General features: G+C 34.4%; 2 protein-coding genes across 2 annotated transcripts; both read right to left on the bottom strand.

The window, feature by feature from the left end:
• Window positions 1-11,060: 11,060 nt before the first annotated feature.
• Window positions 11,061-16,094, bottom strand: LOC25494680 (protein SRG1). The gene is made up of 4 exons (XM_013598403.3): window positions 15,826-16,094; window positions 12,799-13,046; window positions 11,818-12,142; window positions 11,061-11,450 (listed from the first exon to the last, which is right to left on the bottom strand). Exons 1-4 carry the CDS (start codon window positions 16,048-16,050, stop codon window positions 11,190-11,192), a joined length of 1,059 nt encoding a protein of 352 aa, XP_013453857.1. The 5' UTR covers window positions 16,051-16,094; the 3' UTR covers window positions 11,061-11,189.
• Window positions 16,095-19,456: 3,362 nt separating this feature from the next.
• LOC25494679 (uncharacterized) lies at window positions 19,457-22,100 on the bottom strand. The gene is made up of 2 exons (XM_024784830.2): window positions 21,112-22,100; window positions 19,457-20,330 (listed from the first exon to the last, which is right to left on the bottom strand). Exons 1-2 carry the CDS (start codon window positions 21,298-21,300, stop codon window positions 19,950-19,952), a joined length of 570 nt encoding a protein of 189 aa, XP_024640598.1. The 5' UTR covers window positions 21,301-22,100; the 3' UTR covers window positions 19,457-19,949.
• Between the last annotated feature and the right edge of the window lie 587 nt (window positions 22,101-22,687).

Raw genomic sequence — 22,687 nt, 5'->3', positions numbered from 1 at the left:
AGGATTCCTATTCTAAAGGGTGCATAACCGCATGGATAAGCTCACACTAACCCGTCAATTTTAGATCCAATTGGGGATTTTATTTAGGAGGTATTGGGAAGGAATTGGAATGTAATAAGATTGATTCATAGAGATCCAGAAGAAAAAGAATAATCTTCTACTTTAGAGATAATAAAAAAAGAAAAGTGTTCAATTAGAACATGAAAACGTGACTGAATTAGTTCTCGTTATTTTTCGGGAAGGAGTGGAGATTATCAAACGAGGATTACCTGGTGTGAGATATCACATTGTTCGAGGAACCCTAGATGCTGTCGGAGTAAAGGATCGCCAACAAGGTCGTTCTAAAATGAATTCTCCCTTTTACGCTCATGTCACGGCGAGGTACTACAGAAAAAAAAACCGCAAAATCCGATCCAATTTATCGTAATCGATTAGTTAACATGTTGGTTAACCGTATTATGAAACACGGAAAAAAATCATTGGCTTATCAAATTATCTATCGAGCTATCAGTGGTAAACCTGCTGCAACTTCTCAATCTGTTCCTGATCAACCTTCTTCTTCTTCTTCTTCTTCTTCTTCTTCTTAAGGGATAGAGCTAGCGCTTGGTTCCATTCCCTAGAAGTCACTTCCATCACTTCATGGGATCAAATGCGGCGAGCATTCTTTGCCCGATTCTTTCCCCCCCATCTAAAACCACTAAACTAAGAGATCAAATCACGCAGTTCAACCAAAAAGATGGGGGAAATGCTTAGACTTTGTCCCCACCATGGTTTGGAAGAGTGGCTCATAGTCTACACTTTTTATAATGGTCTAACATATACCACTAAGATGTCTGTTGATGCAGCTGCAGGTGGAACTTTGATGAACAAGAACTATACGGAGGCTTACGCATTGATTGAAGATATGGCTTAGAATCACTACCAATGGACCAACGAAAGAGCCATCACCGCCTCTACACCCTCCAAAAAGGAGGCAGATATGTTCGAGGTCTCTGATTATGATCACCTTGCTGCTAAGTTTGATGCCTTAACTCAAAAATTTAAAAAACTTAATGTTAATGTTGTCATACCTTCTACTACATCTCCTCCTTGTGAAATTTGTGGTGTTTTTGGTCATATAGGTGTTGATTGTCAGTTAGGTAGTGCTGCCAATGGTATTGAACAAATGAACTACACTCAATACAACCAAGGAACTAGACCCAACCAAAATTTTTATAAAAATCCTCAAGGTTCCTATGGACAAGTAGCACCACCAGGCTATACAAACAACTAGAGAGTGGCTCAGAAATCAAGTTTGGAAATTTTGTTAGAAAATTGCATGATGAATCAAAATAAACAACTTCAAAAGCTCAAAAACCAAACTGAATTTCTGAACAACTCTCTCTCCAAACTCAATACCTAGGTAGACTCTATAGCCACAGACACCAAAATGCTTGAGACCCAAATCTCCCAAGTGGCCCAACAAGAGGCCACCTCTTCTCAAACACCGGGAGTCTTTCCCGGCCAAACCGAAACAAACCCCAAAGCTCATGTCAATGTTATTTCTCTTGGGGGTAGTAAGTTAGAAGAGACCGTTGCTAAAGCCAAGAGTGCTAAGGGAGAAAGTGCTAAGCTTCTAGGTGAGAAAGATGTGATAGAGAGTGAGAAACCACTTGAAAAGAACAAAGCCCTTTCCCATTGAGGCTTGTTAAGCTTAACTTGGAGGCTCAATTCAATAAATTCTTAAACATTCTTAAAAAGATTTGCATTAAGATTCCCTTTGCTGAAGCTTTGTCTCGCATGCCTTTATATGCCAAGTTTTTAAAAGAAATTTTTTCAAAGAAAAAGGCTATAGAGCACAATGAAACAATAGCTTTGACAAGAGAAAGTAGTGCAATTATCAAGAAGTGACCTCCAAAGCTTAGAGATCCAAGTATTTTTGCCATCCCTTGTATGATAAGGAGTGAAACCTTAGACCGAGCCTTATGTGACTTAGGTGCTAGTGTTAGTTTCTTGCCCTTATCCCTCCTTAAAAGGATGGGAATAGGAGAGTTGAAACCTACCGAAACAACATTGAAGTTAGCCGATCGTTCTAATATCCAACCTGTCGGATATGTTGATGACATCCCCGTTAAAATAGAAGGGATATACATCCCGACTGATTTCATGGTGCGTGACAATTATCAAACACTCCACTTTTGCTTCTACAGTTTGATAATGGTTAATTCATGTTAAAACGGTGAATTTAGATTAGAAACTAGGGTTATATAAGATTAGGGTTAAAGCTTGGTTTGATTAGGATTATGTCGCTAGACTTATCCAACAATCCCAAGACAAGAGAAGTTTACTCACTAACGTTCATTGTAGACATAGAATAGAAGAAGAAGAAGAAGAAGAAGAAGAAGAAGAAGAAGAAGAAGAAGAACATAAAAGTAGATACAGTAAAATAAAGATGAACTTTTATTCCAAGAACAAAAGATGAATTGTTATGATAGCTAGCTACTTTATTTATAGTCTTATGTCGGCTTAAAACCTAAGCAACTATTTAGTAGAATGTTCCAAAAGAAATCATGAGCTTTTAGGTCAAAATACGTAGTTTGTCTCCGAAGCAAAAGCAGCAAAAAGGTATAATGGGGCGCGCCACTTTTATATTATTGTGCAAGATATTCAAATTCTTTACACAACATATATTGGTATGAGATCTTCATATTTTTGGCATGAATCTTTGCACAATATATTTTTGCATGAGATCTTTATATTGTCAGAAGTTGCTTCTGTTTTACACTGTCGAACTGGTACGATACATTTTATTTATTTGGGGCTGCCTATTGGAGGGGATAGTAGGAAAGTCAGTTTTTGGAATCTTGTGATTGACCGTATTAGAGCTCGGTTGTCAGTGTGGAATAACAAGTTTTAATATTTTGGCGGCCGCTTGGTTCTTCTGAAGTATGTCATGTCCTCTCTCCCGGTTTACTTTCTTTCCCTTTTTCAAGGCTCCTACATGTATTATTTCTTCTGTTGAATCTATTTTTAAAAGATTTGTGTGTGTGTGTGTGTGTGGGGGGGGGGGGGGGGGGGGGGGGGGTGGAAGCTTGGGGGTTATGAGGATAGAGGAAGTTAATTTATCTTTGTTAAGAAAGTGGTGTTGGAGGTTGTTGGTTGATAAGGAGAGGTTGTGCTATCGTGTGTTAAAGGCACGATATGGTGAGGTGAGGGGGCGGCATGTCTCTGGGTGGTTGCAGATAATGTGTAACGTTAGGGAAGGGGTTGGTTTAACGATAATACTAGGCGGGTGGTTGCTAATGGTAGAAAGACTTTCTTTTGGACTGATAATTGGTTAGGGGGAGTCCCTTCGAGGATCCAATTTAGCCGTCTTTTTGAGTTGTCAGTGAATCAGGAGTGTTCGGTGGAGGAGATGGCAAGGTTGGGGTGGGAGGAAGGAGGTGGTGTGTGGGTGTGGAAAAGGCGTCTTTTGGCGTGGGAGGAGGAGAGTGTGAGGGAATGTGTGGGGCTGTTGACTAACATTTTTTTGCAGGATAATATTCATGATTATTGGTGGTAGCTTCTTGATCCTATTCATGTATATTCGGTTCGTGGGACTTACAGATTTTTAACTTCTTCCGAAGAGCCGGTGAACAGGGTCGCAAATTTCATGGTGTGGCATAAGAGTGTCCCGTCTAAAGCTTCATTGTTTGCTTGGTGTCTCTTGCAGGACATAATTTCAACTAAAGCTAATTTGGTGAGAAGAGGTGTTCTTCAACCGATGGACAATTTATGTGTCGGAGGTTGTGGAAACATTGAGACAGCAGATCATTTATTAATTGGATGTGATCTTTTTGGGAGAGTTTGGTATTAAGTGTGCAACTGGCTTGGCATCGATTTTGTTATGCCTGGATCGATTGCTAACCATTTTCTTCAACTTACACACACGGTGGGTATGCCTCGATCTTCAAATTTACACTTTAAAGTTATTTGGCTTGCTTGTACTTGGGCAATATGGAAGGAAAGGAACAACTGAGTATTCGAAAATGCGGTATCTGACCCTTCCAACATCCTTGAAAAAGTTAAGCTTAATTCGTATTTATGGTTATCGACGAATCATACACCACTTGCTTTCTGTTATCATGATTGGTGGCGACATCCACTACTTTGTATGGGTGTCATGTAATTTTTTGGCTTTGTCCTTTGTTTACAGGCGACCTCTTTGTCAGGTGCCTCCTTTTTGTAACATATATTGAGTAATTCACCACTTTTAGCACACCTTGTGCGGGGTGAATTACTTTTGGTTTGAGTAATATATACCATTTTGATTTGTTAAAAAAAAAAAAAAAAAACTGTTGATGCAATGTAACCTAGTGTAGTGCTGGTGAACCTCTAAAAATTTTCTTATTACAAATCATTCCTCAGAAAACATTAATTACTTTTAATTTATTAACTTATTTAATTTATTATGTATAAACTCTATAATTAACTAGACTTTTCACCCATGCTAGAGGTCATATACAACACAAATGATTACAAATTATCTGAACAAAAAGTCTTTTAAAAAGAATTGGGAGAAGTTAAACTTTATCCCATCACGCTCTTGCTTCATACTTATTGGTACATCTAGAGTAAAAAGTTCCAAGTAAAGCCATTGCGTCCGGAACTCTTGAAAAACAACAGGTTTTGGCCTTGATGAACTCTCGTTGAGTATTTCTTACACGCAATCCATCCCTCCGTCTAAAAAACGGCCATGTCGATATTTCATTTTATCTCTCTATTTGCTGGCTTAGTCCACCATGGTCCATGGAACTCTAATAGTGCCGCAACTATTATTTGCAGCTGCTGCACTTTGCTTAGCATGCAGCTGCTACCAATCAGATAACACTTCACACGTGTCATGAACTGAAATTGTTGCTTCTTCGTTTGATTGTGCCAGACTTTTTCATTTCAACGACACCATATGCACCAAAACATCATTGCAAAGATCTTCTGATCCTGCACATTTAGTCCGTGCATAACAAGAAAGAAAAATAAAATAAAAACATCGCCTAAGACCAGCCACTCACCATTCTTCATCTGCATATTGGCAGCCAAAGAACAGATGACATTCATATTGGAAGCTTGGGGGTTATGAGGATAGAGGAAGTTAATTTATCTTTGTTAAGAAAGTGGTGTTGGAGGTTGTTGGTTGATAAGGAGAGGTTGTGCTATCGTGTGTTAAAGGCACGATATGGTGAGGTGAGGGGGCGGCATGTCTCTGGGTGGTTGCAGATAATGTGTAACGTTAGGGAAGGGGTTGGTTTAACGATAATACTAGGCGGGTGGTTGCTAATGGTAGAAAGACTTTCTTTTGGACTGATAATTGGTTAGGGGGAGTCCCTTCGAGGATCCAATTTAGCCGTCTTTTTGAGTTGTCAGTGAATCAGGAGTGTTCGGTGGAGGAGATGGCAAGGTTGGGGTGGGAGGAAGGAGGTGGTGTGTGGGTGTGGAAAAGGCGTCTTTTGGCGTGGGAGGAGGAGAGTGTGAGGGAATGTGTGGGGCTGTTGACTAACATTTTTTTGCAGGATAATATTCATGATTATTGGTGGTAGCTTCTTGATCCTATTCATGTATATTCGGTTCGTGGGACTTACAGATTTTTAACTTCTTCCGAAGAGCCGGTGAACAGGGTCGCAAATTTCATGGTGTGGCATAAGAGTGTCCCGTCTAAAGCTTCATTGTTTGCTTGGTGTCTCTTGCAGGACATAATTTCAACTAAAGCTAATTTGGTGAGAAGAGGTGTTCTTCAACCGATGGACAATTTATGTGTCGGAGGTTGTGGAAACATTGAGACAGCAGATCATTTATTAATTGGATGTGATCTTTTTGGGAGAGTTTGGTATTAAGTGTGCAACTGGCTTGGCATCGATTTTGTTATGCCTGGATCGATTGCTAACCATTTTCTTCAACTTACACACACGGTGGGTATGCCTCGATCTTCAAATTTACACTTTAAAGTTATTTGGCTTGCTTGTACTTGGGCAATATGGAAGGAAAGGAACAACTGAGTATTCGAAAATGCGGTATCTGACCCTTCCAACATCCTTGAAAAAGTTAAGCTTAATTCGTATTTATGGTTATCGACGAATCATACACCACTTGCTTTCTGTTATCATGATTGGTGGCGACATCCACTACTTTGTATGGGTGTCATGTAATTTTTTGGCTTTGTCCTTTGTTTACAGGCGACCTCTTTGTCAGGTGCCTCCTTTTTGTAACATATATTGAGTAATTCACCACTTTTAGCACACCTTGTGCGGGGTGAATTACTTTTGGTTTGAGTAATATATACCATTTTGATTTGTTAAAAAAAAAAAAAAAAAAACTGTTGATGCAATGTAACCTAGTGTAGTGCTGGTGAACCTCTAAAAATTTTCTTATTACAAATCATTCCTCAGAAAACATTAATTACTTTTAATTTATTAACTTATTTAATTTATTATGTATAAACTCTATAATTAACTAGACTTTTCACCCATGCTAGAGGTCATATACAACACAAATGATTACAAATTATCTGAACAAAAAGTCTTTTAAAAAGAATTGGGAGAAGTTAAACTTTATCCCATCACGCTCTTGCTTCATACTTATTGGTACATCTAGAGTAAAAAGTTCCAAGTAAAGCCATTGCGTCCGGAACTCTTGAAAAACAACAGGTTTTGGCCTTGATGAACTCTCGTTGAGTATTTCTTACACGCAATCCATCCCTCCGTCTAAAAAACGGCCATGTCGATATTTCATTTTATCTCTCTATTTGCTGGCTTAGTCCACCATGGTCCATGGAACTCTAATAGTGCCGCAACTATTATTTGCAGCTGCTGCACTTTGCTTAGCATGCAGCTGCTACCAATCAGATAACACTTCACACGTGTCATGAACTGAAATTGTTGCTTCTTCGTTTGATTGTGCCAGACTTTTTCATTTCAACGACACCATATGCACCAAAACATCATTGCAAAGATCTTCTGATCCTGCACATTTAGTCCGTGCATAACAAGAAAGAAAAATAAAATAAAAACATCGCCTAAGACCAGCCACTCACCATTCTTCATCTGCATATTGGCAGCCAAAGAACAGATGACATTCATATTTGTTACCGAGCATGAAACATTTTTCCGCTGCAAATTACCCCTTGTAGTTGTCGGTTGTCAACAAAGAAGCCTATCGATTTTTTTCATTATTAGAATAACGAAACTTAATACCATCACTAGTTAAGAGAAATATAAATAACAAAAGTTCACTTGCAGCTAACAACGACATGCAGAGGCAAAGAAAGTTAAGGCAAATCAAATAATTCCCAAGTAAAATCAAAAGCAAAGTTTAAACTTAACATGTTCTTATTCATGAGAAATTTGTTCCAAACTACCTGTAAACTGTAGATTAACCCAACAACCAAATCTGAAGGAACTAAATTAGGCTCATATCATGAAAAGATCATAGTAAAAAAAGAACACTTTACATACTAAAAATATTATAAAGAACATTAGCCAAATCCTATTAAATTGAAGGAAATACAGAGAAAATAATGTAGAAGTCTATATTTTAAGAAATAAAAAAGAAAAAATATTAAAAGAATTCTGAATTAGTGTCTTAATTAAGGATCTACCTATGGACATTATGAAGCAATCTAGTTTAAATCCTTCATTTGAAAAACATTGAACAGAGACAAATAGCTAATTTTATTGTCTTTTCTTTAGTTCCACTACTAAGAAATAGAAACAACCGACCAAAAAAAGATTTTTATAAACATCAATCAGCAGTCACAATCAAAATACATAACACCCTTGCATAACCATTCTCTAAATAAGTGCTGAAAATTTGATAAACACAATCAATTGATAATACTATCATTTAGAATGGTACTCATAGGAGAGAGAGTACTTCCTTTTCTAGCTAGGTTCAAAGAATTACATTACAAATTACCCTTCAACATAATTTAAAACTTAGACATCAATACATGCTCCAACATGAAGTCTAAAGAAATGCTTCAGAGAGAAAGCTGAAAAGAACAATACCAAATAAAAAATATCAAAAAAATAATTACATTAAAGGAATATGTGTTCAAATGTTTACAGTTTGGCAGTGATGCTGTAGAAGAGTTTCAATGTTTCTGCCGGACATGTTTTCTAAAATAGCAATAACAAAGGAACACCATTAAAATGAAACACAGATAGCAACAACAAAGCATAGAAACAAAACAAAAAAATATCAATAAGTAACAAAGCATAGAAACCTAACCTGAAGCACCTGCAATGGATAGATTCGGTATGGAAGAACAGACAAAAACTGGAGAGTCGCAGTATGTAAGGGGAAGCAAGTGAAGCAGTGAGATTTTGAAAGAGAAAAATAACCTAAATAAAATTACGTTATTGAAAAAGATGAGCAATAGAGATTTGAGTAATAGAAACAAAATGGATGAAAAATAGCAATAACAATGGAATGCGAAACAAAAAAAAAAATATCAATACGTAACAAAGCATAGAAACCAAACCTGAAGCACCTGCGATGGATAGATTCGGTATGGAAGAACGAACAAAAACTGGAGCAAGAAATAAAGTGTTGAAATAAAGATTATGTGAAAGAAAGCGATTTGTTTTGTTCAAAAAAATAGGAGGGATTTTTTTTTTTTTTTATGTTTATGTTTAGTATGAAACGATTAGGAACAATCTGTCTCTGTACGATTTTTGTCTTGCAAACAAAATAGGAAGAATTAACATGGATAGATTCGGTATGGAAGAACGATCAAAAACTGGAGCAAGAAATAAAGTGTTGAAATAAAGATTATGTGAAAGAAAGCGATTTGTTTTGTTCAAAAAAATATGAGTGATTTGTTTTGTTCAAAAAAATAGGAGGGATTTTTTTTTTTTTTTTTATGTTTATGTTTAGTATGAAACGATTAGGAACAATCTCTATCTGTACGATTTTGTCTTGCAAACAAAATAGGAAGAATTTGTTAATAGGAGAGATTTGTTTTTTTATTTTATGTTTACCTGTTTAGTAGAAAACGATTTTTAAAAAAAAAATAGGAGATTTCTGTAATTTAATATTTTAAACAGGGGTAATACAGTAAAAGTAAATACTGAATTTAGGTTAAAATTATGGCAACAATTAGCCTTCGGGTTAACTTTAATAAATAAAAGATTTTAAATTACAATTTAACTTTTCTCTTTCCTCATTTCCATCTTCCTCGTCTCCTTACTAAGGAGAGGTCGCAAAAGTGAAAATTCAGTTTCCAAACAAACCCTAAGTCTTCTCAATCTGAGATCTCTTCGTACAAAAGTAGAGTTAGTTTTGTCTCCGTTGTTTATACAAACATGAATTCACACACAAAAATGAAAATTCAGTTTCCTTCATGTTCTTCATATCTACCAATTCACATGCAGCTGCTCCAAATTAGATGGTTACTAAAAGGGCAAGGGAGCCAACACCAAAATAAGAAAAGGCATGACAATAAACAAATTACCATGATAGAAAACCGAAAATGAAAGAAACATGAGTCCAGCAGAACAAATACAACTGGAAGCCCAAAACAACATCCAAAAAACTCGGCCTCTCCTCTAAACACAGCACCCGAACACAACACCAACAGGAAAACTATAGCAGCTGCCGACAGTAACAGCAGCCACGGCCGCCCCAAACAAGCCCAAAAATGGATGTGAAGATCAATTTGATTAAACAAGATAGTTTAGGGTTCGAGAATGTGAATTTTGTAGTAGATGAATTTTGGAGAGAAAGAGATTTGATTAAGCGGATAAATTTGGAGAGAAACAATTTTAAGGTTTGAGGATGTGAATTTTGGAAAAGATGAATTTTGATTAGCAAGACGGTATGGTTGGTGTTGGAGCATATGAGTTTTGGAGAGAAAGGGATGAACAAAATCGATCTGGAAAAAAAGATGATAGGGATAATGAAAATTGGAAAATTTTACCCAATTTTAATGCATAAGATTTTATAATTTACAAAATAAAATAATAATAAAAATGTTTAAATTTGATTTAATCAGAGACTCAATTGCAATAAGTAAAGATATAATGATACACCTTATGAGCAAATGTGCAATGCATCATTTTCTCAAAAAAAAATGTGCAATACATAAATGCTCAATGATTGACTATAGGGTTAATTTTACCAGAAAAGTCATTATCATGAGTTCACCAGAGAACTTTCCATCTTTGTTGCTGACATACATGAACGGGGTCGCTTTTCAATTTAATTCATTCAAGCTAGATATGTGTTTACAAAACTGTTTTTCTTTAACTTTTCTTGTCCTCCTCATCTAAAGGTTTCACAATAGCATCACATTGTCCTTCAAAATCCTCATTAAAGCACGTAAGCACCTAGTCTCTTGTAGATTTTAAAGGTTATCCCAGTTTCTAAGCCTGGTACCCGTGATGATACTAGATGTTGGGCAGCTTCTACCATCCTTAGAGGGAATTATAGTGAGTTAAAAATGTGCATGTCCACTACAAATATACTAGAATAATCAAACATCTTATTTTAGGTGTGAACAAGGTACGTATCTCTGTGCCTAACTTCGAGGCTAATCTCTAAAACCATGTTATGTACTGTTCTACCACAATGGAAAAAATAAACTTTCACATGATAATAGAATCGAGGCTTAAATATGTATTTCATCCTTACAATTAAGGGTCGTTTAAAAATTGGTTCCTGTAATCGCTAATCGTGGCAATTTTACCCTTGCATTGTTTAATTATTTAAAATTTCGTCTCTCTTCACTTAATCACTGCTATGTCACTAATTTGATGACATGACAATCACTGTCATACATGAAATTCCAATTTTACCACTGGGTTTCCAATTCTTTCTTCAATATTTTGTCCTCTTCTTAAGGGCAAAATTGGAATTTCATGTGTGGTAGTGATTGCCACGTTATCGAATTAGTGACGTGGCAGTGATTAAGTTGGTCAAAGGACGAAATTTTAAATAATTAATGATTGCAAGGCTAGTTTGCAAGGATTAGCAAATACATGGACCAATTTTTAAACGACCTCTAATTGCGAAATACATATTTAAACCTAGAATGAAAGATAAAGAAATTTGCTCCCCCGCAACACGCGGGTTCTATTATAGTTTTATTTATAAATCCAATTATTGAATTAATGTACCTTCGCTACGACATACAGTAACTGTTTATTTTCAGCTCAAATAGTCCTACAATAATTTTATCACTTGCTATTCTCATTTTGGACTCTCATAAGATCAAGGCATGATTTCCCTTGTAGCTTGCGTGAAAAGAATGCTTTGTAGTAATCTTCCACTGTAAGTGTTTTGAACAATGCAGGCCTTTCAAGAGTAACAAGACTTTGTGTTGGACCTATAACTTTGCTCATTTGAGGTCTGTGAAATGATGCAATGGAAATCCTCTCTTTCTTTGAGTTCACCGTAGCTCGATGTTCGATGCTTCGATAAACTCCGTTGGTTAGTATCTGCACAACCATTTAAGATGAGGTCATAGTAATTCTTAAACTTCATAGTGTTCTGTTATTTTCATTTGTAAGGCTATGACAACATATCCCTTTTTTGGGACATTGCCCAAATTAGGTCTAAACTGAATGAAATTACAAAACTATTCTGAAAACAAAATTGTTTGTTATGGTTCGGAAACTAAAACTAGTAAGTAACTTTTTATAGATTCAAAATGAGGTGTTATCTTTGCCTTGGCCAGTATAAGGTTCTTCTAGTGACAATAATTTTTCGAATTTAATGCTAATCATGCTCGCATTTGATTTTTTAAATACTCACTTAAAATGGTAAAGTAATACGAGAATGTATGACTAATTTTCCATAAATTACCTCGAAAATATCTCCAACGTTTATGACAAAAGCATTGGTCAGTGGTTTAACAGAAACCCATTGTCCATCTTTTCTTATTTGGAGACCTTCGACGTCATTTGCTTGGAGAAGGATGGTCAAGGCAGCCGCATCAGAATGAGGATTCAGTCCAATGACATTTTCTGGTTGGGGACAGGGAGGGTAGCATGTCATCCTCATTGATTGAGTTATGTCATCAAATAATTCTAGCATTTCATTTGGTTCAACTTTAAGAGCTTTTTCCATATGCTTGATTATTGTGATGCAAACTTTTTTCAATTCTAGAGAATATGTCTCTAAATTATCTCTGCAATATGAAAAAAAGTTGATTAGTGTAATATAATTATAATCAATGTGCCTATATATTGTTGTGCTATAGCACTAGAGCGTAGTGGAATTTCAACACCGAACTATTGCTTTGCGAAAGAAAGATATCCAGTGCAAAATAATATTCTCATATAGCAGCCACGGTTTCAATTTGCGGTCTACATCCACAACTGAGATCATAATATTGTTGCTGTTGTAACCTCCACAACAACGACTGCGGCACGCGATCTTAAATCATGTGTACACGGACACAGCGTAACCGCATCTGTCGATTTCCTAACCCTAAATATCATTCTACTTTAAATCAAATGAAAAATCTTAGATTTATCAGCCTCTCAAGTGTGCATTTCAATCTGCTCCCAATCAGTATCTAGAGAGCAAATGAGACTCAGTATGCGGGTAAATAGTGTAGTGGCACAATGATGATATTTTATATAGTTTGTAAAAATCATAAATTATTGCACACTGCAGAAACCATAATGCATGACGCATTAACCACAACTACGATCACAATGACCACGACCTGAATTTAAAACCATTAGCGGCTATAGAAAAACTATACCACTGTTCTTAGCGATCTGCGATTGACAACATTGTGGCTAGGAAACCGAAAAGAAGCAAGTTAAAATACAAAACCTGAATGGTTGGGGAATGTTTGGAAATAAGCGGGAATTCCTTGCATAGGATGGCAGAGTTGTAATGAAGAATAAATCAGCCCATTCTAACTTTTGATTCTCAGATACAACAAACAGTTGGCCAAATCCCTCAATATCATCTGGTGTTTGCCAAAATTTCTTCTTTTCATCTACAGAAAGATTTAAGAACTCTTGAACACCTATCTTCACATTTTCCACCAATGAGGGATTGACTCCATGATTAATAAGCTGTGATATATACCAATTTCAGAAATCATACAAAGTTAATAAAATTAAATAGTACTCCCTCCGGTCCTTTTTATTAGAAACAAAAGTGATAATTTTTTTGGTCCTTTTTATAAGAAGATTGATCAAGTTTCAAGTATGTTTGAAGCTAAATTTCATTTGCGCCCATATTGATTATGAGAGAGAATATTAAAAGTAAGTAAGTTGATGGAATAAAGAGTAATTAATTTAAGGGTATTTATAGAATTTTTTTAAAGGGTTAATAGTGTTTTTCACCCCTGTAATATATGTCATTTCTGGTTTTCGCCCTTATAAAATTTTCGGTTTGATTTGCACCCTCGTAAAATTTTTATTTTCCGGAAAACACCCCTAATAGGGCATTTTCAGAATTTTTTTTCAAGAAATTTTGGTTTTTGAATGGCCTATTAAGGGTGTTTTCCGAAAAATAAATTTTTTAAGAGGGTGCAAATCAAACCGAAAATTTTATAGAGGCGAAAACCGGAAATGACATATATATTACAGGGTGAAAAATACTATTAACCCTTTTTTAAATGTAGAAGCGTATTAAATGAAGATGACTATTTTCAATGTATTTTCTTGGTGTTGATGTTTTATGTCTTTTGTTTCTTTTATAAAGGACCGGAGGTAGTATATTAAATAGGGTTAAATAAGTTTTGGTCCGTATAAATATAGACAATTTTGTTTTTAGTCTCATAAAAAAAGTTACAAGTTTTGGTAGCTCTAAAAATTTTCATCATGCATGCAGTTTTAGTCTCCTTTAAATTAATATTTTTAATTATGCTTAAATTTATAAAATTTTTAATGATTTTTCACAAAATAGAACACATGGATATAAACCCATAATTCACGAAAGCTACCGGTGATAGATGGTGTATCCAACTCACCCAAGAACACCGAAAACAAAACAATATTTGAGAAAACTCTTTGTGGTTAGGTTCGTTTTCGGTTTTACATGGGGATTTGGGGGAATTAGTTCAGAATATCCGGTTCTCTTCGCGGTATTTATTTTTGGATAAAATTTGGATACAATTCCTTAGCAGCTTTTTGTATGGTTCTTAACTAAATTCATCATGATTTCCTCAAATCCACAATTTTCTCAAAGTTTGTTATATCCAAAAAATATGTATTTTTAGTTAAGAACCATACGAAAAGCACGTACCTAAGTTTTCTCCTTTATTTTTTAGTTCTGCTGTTGTCACTACCATTGGGTAATGGAACCTATTCTATTCTGAGCCAATAGTTTTCGATTGGTTGCTGATTTCTCTGTCTTATTTTTTGGTTGAATAGTTTGGGTTGAATATGCCCGTGAGCTTAGCTCAGTCGGTAGGATGTTGCATTTTATATGCAGGGGTCGGGTTCGAACTCCAGACACTCCACTTCTCCACAAATAAAAAGTTTGGGTTGAATAATTCAACATGTAATTTTTAATTTAAAAAAAAAAATAGTAAGTGAAGGGTAAAATTGACCGGTGATAGGCAAGCAAAAAATGATTTATTCCTTTTCTATATTGATAGGCTCTCGCGTGCCCGTTTTTTTTTTTTTTTCTTATTGCACTAACGTTTGAAAATTATGAATGATATTTTTTGATATTTTTTTTCTTTATTGCACTAACGTTTGAAAAAGAATATCTACTATGAATTATATCGGATTTCAAGTCATAACAAATTAAACGGACCATGTTATCTATTTGAATGACACCAATAATATAACAATAAAGTATAATCTAAATTCTTTTTCTTAATGATACTAACAACAATCTTTATTATAAAAAAAGTTGTTTAAGGATATTATTGGAATAATAAAAAAAGTAAATATAAATATATTCATCTAGTTTGTTACTTTTTTTAAATGATAATGGAAAAAAGAGACATATATATGGCTTAAATATGTCTTTCGTTCCTGCAAAGATAGGTCCTTTGAGTTTTCATCCATGAAGTTATTAATCCTTCCAATCTGCCACCGCAAAGTTCACTCATTTGACTTTTGGTCCTAATTAGTTTTTTTGATGAGGTGGGTTGTCATTAGTGACGTGGTGCCCATGTGGCAAATAATGATTGGATGAGGTGGTGCCTTAAATATGTCTTTTGTCCCTGCAAATATAGGTCATTTGAATTTTCGTTCCTGAAGTTATTAATCAGATGTAATTATGATCATTTTTCAAATGATTAATATTTGCAATGGCAAAATGGAAGGATTAGTAACTTCAGGGACGAAAATTCAAATGACCTATATTTGCAGGGACGAAAGAACTATTTAAGCATATATATATTTAAATTTGTTCTTATCTATTTGTTACATGTGTTTTTTTTTTTTTTTTGAAAAATTTAGGGTATTTTTAAAAAGAAAAATTCAACCCAAAAGAGTTGAAAGAGATAGGTTTTCTATATATATATATATATATATATATAGATAAATATAATATATAAGTGGACAATATAATAAAATATAAACAAACAAAATAAGAGTCTTTTCTCTAAAATAATTTACTTCCCGAGAACCTCTACGTATCTCCACCAACCCCTCACAAATTATGGAAAAATGAAGGAAGGAAAAGACATGTTGTTTGGCAAAATCCAAAGAGATCATCATTTTCTGAAATGGTTATTCATCACAGCTCAAACTAGTTGTTCATTTTATTGACAAATAAATTTGACATTATATATGCAAATAGGTGATCTTTTTTTTACAAGTATCTAATCTGATTTTTTCTCATAACATATAAATATATAATTAAATTTAAAGGAGGAGTAATATTTGAAACCTGGAAGAAACCCCATTCTTTACATGCTTGATCCAACTTCTCTAGCTCAGTTGCATCTTCACACACCAATTTACTTAGGTCAATGACTGGGACTTGTAAAGTTGTATTTGATACAACAATAGGGTCTTGATTTGGATGAAGATATTGTTCTGGAACTTCAGTGGTGTTCTTCTTTGCAAGCTCTTGGACAGAAGGAACTAATAATGAGGTTCCAAACTTCAACATTTTCTTTAACTATAAATTGCTCAAAATGGATTGGATTGGACCCAATTTGACTTTATATGGAAATTAAAATGAGAAGTATGTCACTATATTTATTAGAAATTGCATCATCTGTCCTTGCCTTCTCATCATGCATGCTGCCACATATACAATTAAGAGTTACTAACACATCATGATACCAACTCTAGTAAAAACAAATGTGATTATCTTTTTTTTTAGGGGAAATATAATTATATTTAGGAGAAAATTTAGGTACAATTCCTTAGGTACTTTTCTTATGGTTCTTAACTAAAAATACATATTTTTTGGATATAACAAACTTTGAGAAAATTATGATTTTGAGGAAATCATGGTGAATTTAACTAAGAACCATACGAAAAGCACATAAAGAATTGTACGTAAGTTTTCTCCTTATATTTATTAATTGTTTGCATATACATTTAATGTGTTCTTATCTTCTTTAAGACAAACATATTGCAAAGAGTATTTGAATTGTTATCATGTGTTGCATGCTCAAATAATCGCAACATCACGGGACCCTTGCGTCTCTTTCTCTCCTTATATTTTTTATATATTTTTTTGGTCTATTTAATGAGTGTCATTGGAACACTTTTCAATTAAGAATGTTAAATTAAAAAATTATTCTTTAAAGATGTCAAAATTTTTAATTTTCAATGCACTGATTACACAAACTTCCATAAAAAGTTATCATTTAAGGTCTTTAACCAGTACCCAAGAAGCCGTCGTTAACATTTCCCATATTTTTTTTATTGGAAAATGATAATTACAAGGAAGATATTTTTCACAAAAACATCTAGAGAGTGCAATTACTCCACAACTTTCCTTAATTACACCCATTACCTCCCTTGATTTCCGTCCAGCATGAAATTTAATTAGCTTAAACCTTTTCTTTATCAATTCTTGATAAAAACTCTCTAGATAAATATAAATGCTCTTTTTTATTACAAGAGGGACCATTTTTCTATTTATCTAGATAAATAGCAAAAATCACCCTTCTCTCTCTTGTCCTTCTCTAACTAACTCTGACCGTAGCCATTTTTCTTATTTTTTATCTATCAAAAAATGGTGATTTTTGGTCAATTTTGATCTAAAATCACTCCTCTAAATCGCTTAGTTAAATGATTAATTTCCGCATATTTTCATTCTTCTTTTATTTGTTTATGTGATTTTATTGTCTTAACACAATTTTGTTTGTTTAGACTTCCTTTATAGGTGAAGTGTGTCTGTAATTTCCTATTTTAGTATAAAGGAATTTAATTTCAAGGATGGGTCTTTTACGAGTAATATATAAAATATTTTAGTGAAAAGGAATCTAATTTCAATGATGTTGTAAAATAGATTTTACATTTGCATTATTAATTAAGTTTAATTGCACTTAAAGCCTTTCAATATTTTAATTGTGCGGTCTTGAACATTGAGTGATTTTGACCCTTGTAGTTTGTGCATATTCTAATTTTATAGTTCAACGCGGATTTTGACTAAAGAGTGATGCTAAATAGTGCGACAATCAATTGATGAAATTGCACGAACGGTGGTGTTTATGATTTTTTTTTTCTTTTAAAAATTAAAACAAAATAAGTAATAACATAATTAAGGAAAAATTACACAATTTGTCTGTTGACTCAAATTTTCATCATACAAACCTAAACTCAAATTTCATTGAAAAATCTTATAAAAATTGATAAGATATTGACATTTTGTAACATGAATGACTAAATTGAGACAACAAAAAAGATAAAGGATGAAAGTGTTATCTAATATTAAGTTAAGGGACGAATTGTGTACTCATGAACAAATCTGAAGTTCGGTTGAGAGATAAATAAAGTTTGGTCAGGAAGTTCCACCCTAAAATCGAACTCAGATAAATAATTTTTTTTAATAAGGATAAATAACTTTTTGAATATTTAAAAAAATAAATTTAAATGAAGATTTTTTTTTAAGGATAAATAAAGAATATTTATGAGGAGGATATAGAACTTATCTAATTTTATATATAATTGAAAGAAGAAAGAAAAAAAACCATACAAATAACAATAAATCAAAGCAAGCAAGATAAGAAAAATAATAAATCAATGTTTGTGGATAGCAAGGCAGGCGGAGTGAATAAAAATAAAAGACGGATTGGCTGCAATATGTGTACTTTTTAAGAGAAATTAATGTATTTGTCGGTTTGACACGAAAATGTATTCGCACACTTAAGCATTTCCCTTGATTAAATTAAGCTCAAGTGACATTTTTTAAACGAAATTTAATATATCATTAAAAAGGATAGATCACGTGAGAATTTGTCATCTCCAAAAAAAAAAATTTAAGGAAAGGTTGTCTTCTCAAATGTTAAAAAAGGAATGCTTTGCCATCTTTAATATTTCTTCATTTTTTATTATAAAATTTTTTGTTAAATAAAAATGACACATTATAATTTCTTCAAAATTTGTGTGGGAGCTATGAAACAAGAAATGGGATAAACTTGGGTCCAAAATCTCTTAATCGAAATCTGAAACTACTGATTCAAAATCGTATAATTTAAAAAGCATTAAATATGTATTTCATCCCTGCAATTAGGGGTCGTTTAAAAATTGGACACTGTATTCGCTAATCCTTGCAAACTAGCCTTGCGATCATTAATCATTTAAAAATTCGTCTCGGAACCCAGTTAATTACTACCACATCATCAAATTAGCAAAATGGCATGAGAATGGACAAAAATGCCCTTACCCATTTCTTCTAAGATTTAAATACAAAGATTTACATATTAGGTTGCTAAGATTTTTTGTACTAACTAAGAAAATTGCATACATATACTTATGAATCTTAGTTGTATCCCATTTCTTATTGTTATCATTTGTGTTTAAGCCAAATCAAGTTACAAGTGTTGTCTATCAAGTTAACAATTGCTTTCACACATAAGTGCAGCATGATTCATACATAAGGCAGAATCCATATTTCAAAACCATATCTTTCATTAACACCAATTTTTGTCCTCAATCAGTAGTACTAAATCTTGCCAGCACGAGCAATAGATCTCTTCCAAAGTCCTATGCAAGCTATCTTACGAAAGTTAAATCTCCGGCAAGGGTTTACTAAACGGGTCTGTCACTGCGAAACGGCCGCGACATAAACAAATGCGATAAAACACCGATACGTCCATGACAAGTGGTAGGGAGCAAATTTTTTTATACTCTTGTCTCTTCTAAAAACATTGAAACATGAACTTTTTAGTGGTTAATTTGGTTTTTAGAAGAACCGATTCATTAGAAAATTATGAACAAAACTACACTTAAGAAATCATGAAGAAACAATAAGAAATTAAGTTATTATACATTAAGTGATAGAAATCAAGCTACAACCTCTTTTTTCAATGTGTTAGGAAACATGGCATCCATGGAAGGAAGGAGAGAAAACTAACAAACTCTTTCTATTGATGAAAATGGAATATTACAAAATGAGAAAAGTTCCCTCTAATGGGGTGGTTACAAGTTATTTATACTACTCTCTACTATGACTAATATGCTACTAATCTATATCTCTAATAGTCCCTCTCAAGTTGGAAGGTGTTCAAAACACTTCCAACTTGAAATGAGAAAATACAAGGAAAGATGCTAGAAATACATTGGCCAAGAACATAGCAACAATCAAATGCTTATCCAACAAGAGGAAACCACAACTCAAGGTGTAACCACTTGGAGGAAGAAGCAACAAACCAACGCTTAACCACCATCTGGTAGAAGCCAATCATCAACAAAGCCTTAAAAAGGCACAACGCTTAACCATCAAGAGTTCTCAATAACTAAAGACAAAAGCACAAGAAGAAGAAGAAAACGATGCTTAAACATCCTTGGACAGAAGCACAACGACGCTTAACCATTTATGACAGAAGCTTATCAACATAGCTTAACCATCATGAACAGAAGCACAAGACAAGAAGAGTAAGGATATCCAAAATCAATGATGATATCCAAAAGAAAAAGAAGTGCAAGGAAGGGCCAAAGTTTACAATGGAAGGAGGTCATATGTTGAACAAACTGCACACCAAAGGTACCATGAAGCAACAAGACCAAGGTTCCAAAGTTAAAAAAGAGATGCCCTCCAATGCCGAGCCGAGACAAGAAAAACCAAATGCAAGCCAATAGTGATGCATAGCCATGTGAGGTGTCTTCAAACCATAGAAAACAAATCCATGTTGATGCATTCAAACCATAGGCCAAAACCAATGCTTCCAATGCTGAAGCTAAAAAAAAAATCCAAAAAATAGTCTCCAATTGTCACAGTAATAGGCAAACCAGAAGCAAACAATAGGCCAGAGCACAGGCTTCAGAAAGCAAACCACTCTAAACTCCATGCCCAAGTTCATGTGCATCACCAGAATCAACCATCAAAGCAAAACCCAAACCAAACAAAATAAACCAAATCCACTCATATTGAGTAGCCCAACCAGTCTCCAATAATCCATATTCAAGGAATCAAAAAGCACCAATCAAGATCACAAGATGACAAGAAGTAGGCACTGTTGCAGACCATTGAAAAACAGGAAGATCCAATAATATGACCACAAAACCAGCATGGTAGATTCCAAAGGAACACAAATAGAACTAATTCTCCCAATATATTGCTTTGAAGGTAAACCAAACTCATCAAAGAAAGTGCAATTCTAGCAACTTCAGAAACTTGCATTCAATATAACGTATTGGACCAAGAATACAAAGAAATATAACATGTAAATGTCCAAAAACAAAGTCAATCCAACACTTCCAAAACAGGGAGCTGAGAAGAACATGACCTTTGGTAATAATCACCAATTGTCAAACAAAAAAATTAATGCAGCTCAAGATTTGAACCAATTGCAACAAACTTCCAATACATGAACAAGAGCCACATAACCAAATTAACACACCAATGCTCCAAAGATCAATTAAGTAGAGAAAAAGAAATAGAAGGCTTGCCTCATGTACCATACCAGAATCTACAAGAAGGATGAAACGCTCATAGATGGAGTCGCACTAACATCGTCATCAAAGCGTACAAGGATTTCAAGTTGAAGCTTCAGAAACATGTTGCAATTACACTTATCCAACGCAAAGCTGAACCAAAAACAGAGGAATGTTCACATACTGTCTTCATGATAACAACTTCTTCAGAAACTTCACCGATATTATCAGCAAACACCTTGTGTGCACAATAGTACATGGGACGAATAAAAGCACAAGCTAAAATCTCAAGGCACGTAAAACTCATCAAAACTGAATTCAGGATCTCAGACGAAGCTTCAAACAATGTAACATAGTTCGATAAGGTTTGTGGAATGATATAGAATTCTGAAATTGAAGGAACCTTGAAATTGAACAAGGAAGAAGATTCCAATCAAGAAAACAAACAAGAAGTGAAAGGAATCCAAACATAAATGAAATGAATTTTCTCTGATGAAAGACGAAACGGAAACCCTAGAAATTGGGAAAAATACACAAAACCAAAGCTGAATCACATAGCAAAATCAAATCTAACATGAAACGCAATCAGATCGAAATCGAATTGCAATCGCGAACCCTAGGATTTGGGGACAATTGCAGTATCGAACGAAAAGAGAGTAAAACGGAATCGTAACTAACTCGAATAAGAAATCAAAACAGAATTTGAACCCTAGAAATTGGGATTAAGAAGATGAAGAGTACCACACCGCGATGAAAACAGAATTGATCGAAGTAGAAAAAGAAGAACTGAAATCAAGAACTGAATTAGACAAAGGAAAATGAAGTGAGAACACGAGAAAAACAAACTTTCTCGAGAAAATGCAGCGGAAAAATTGTTCAAGGTGGATACCAATCATGCTATGATACCATGTTAGGAAACATGGCATCCATGGAAGGAAGGAGAGAAAAGTAACAAACTCTTTCTATTGATGAAAAAGGAATATTACAAAATGAGAAAAGTTCCCTCTAATGGGGCGGTTACAAGTTATTTATACTACTCTCTACTAGGACTAATATGCTACTAATCTATATCTCTAATACAATGCAATATGGATCAGAATGAATGGAGAGCTGCTGGCATATGGAAAACAGTTGATATGGCTGCGCAGCTATTTCATACGGCACATGCTGCGAGTTTTCATATTTTGCAGCACGTATAGGAAACAAGTTTTATCAAACAAATCTGTTAAGGAACGAGTTTATGGAAGAGTCAGAACCTAAAGCAATGGCAGAAAGTATCAGAAAATAGTGCAGCTGTTAAGGAACGGGCATGGCATATTTTAGAGGACCGGGAAACTGCAAACCGAAAATAGCAGACAGCAGGCGTGAAACAAGTATCTGGCAGCCAGTAACCGGGTGCAGCCAGCAACACATCAGGTACTAGGTGGAAAAAACCAACAAGAGGACGTGATAAATGCAATGTTGATGATTCTTTTTCAACGTCCAAGAATAAAATGGAAATCGGCATGTGTATATAAGATGACGAAGGACGGTATATGCTCGCCAAAACAATGTGGTTTTCTTCTCTAGTGTCCATTTATGACGAACGACGGTACCATGTCATCCAATGGATTCATGGTTTACAATTAGCAAATGTGGAATTTGAGATGGACTCAAAAAAAGTTGTTGATTATTTTAAGGATGATAGTGGTGAC

The sequence above is a fragment of the Medicago truncatula genome, chromosome 5 (genome assembly GCF_003473485.1).
Source record: "Medicago truncatula cultivar Jemalong A17 chromosome 5, MtrunA17r5.0-ANR, whole genome shotgun sequence".
Taxonomy (NCBI): Eukaryota; Viridiplantae; Streptophyta; class Magnoliopsida; order Fabales; family Fabaceae; genus Medicago; species Medicago truncatula.
This window is presented reverse-complemented; position numbering and strand designations above follow the sequence as displayed.

What these genes read in the sequence shown, in the direction of transcription:
- LOC25494679 (XM_024784830.2), bottom strand. Translation starts at nt 21,300, where the DNA reads ATGAGTTTTACGTGCCTTGAGATTTTAGCTTGTGCTTTTATTCGTCCC. An exon ending in GTGTAATTGCAACATGTTTC is followed by an intron (nt 20,331 to 21,111) that starts TGAAGCTTCAAC and finishes CTATTACTGTGA; the next exon opens with CAATTGGAGACTATTTTTTG.
- LOC25494680 (XM_013598403.3), bottom strand. Translation starts at nt 16,050, where the DNA reads ATGTTGAAGTTTGGAACCTCATTATTAGTTCCTTCTGTCCAAGAGCTT. An exon ending in AAGAATGGGGTTTCTTCCAG is followed by an intron (nt 13,047 to 15,825) that starts GTTTCAAATATT and finishes TATATATCACAG; the next exon opens with CTTATTAATCATGGAGTCAA. An exon ending in ACGTTGGAGATATTTTCGAG is followed by an intron (nt 11,451 to 11,817) that starts GTAATTTATGGA and finishes ATGGTTGTGCAG; the next exon opens with ATACTAACCAACGGAGTTTA.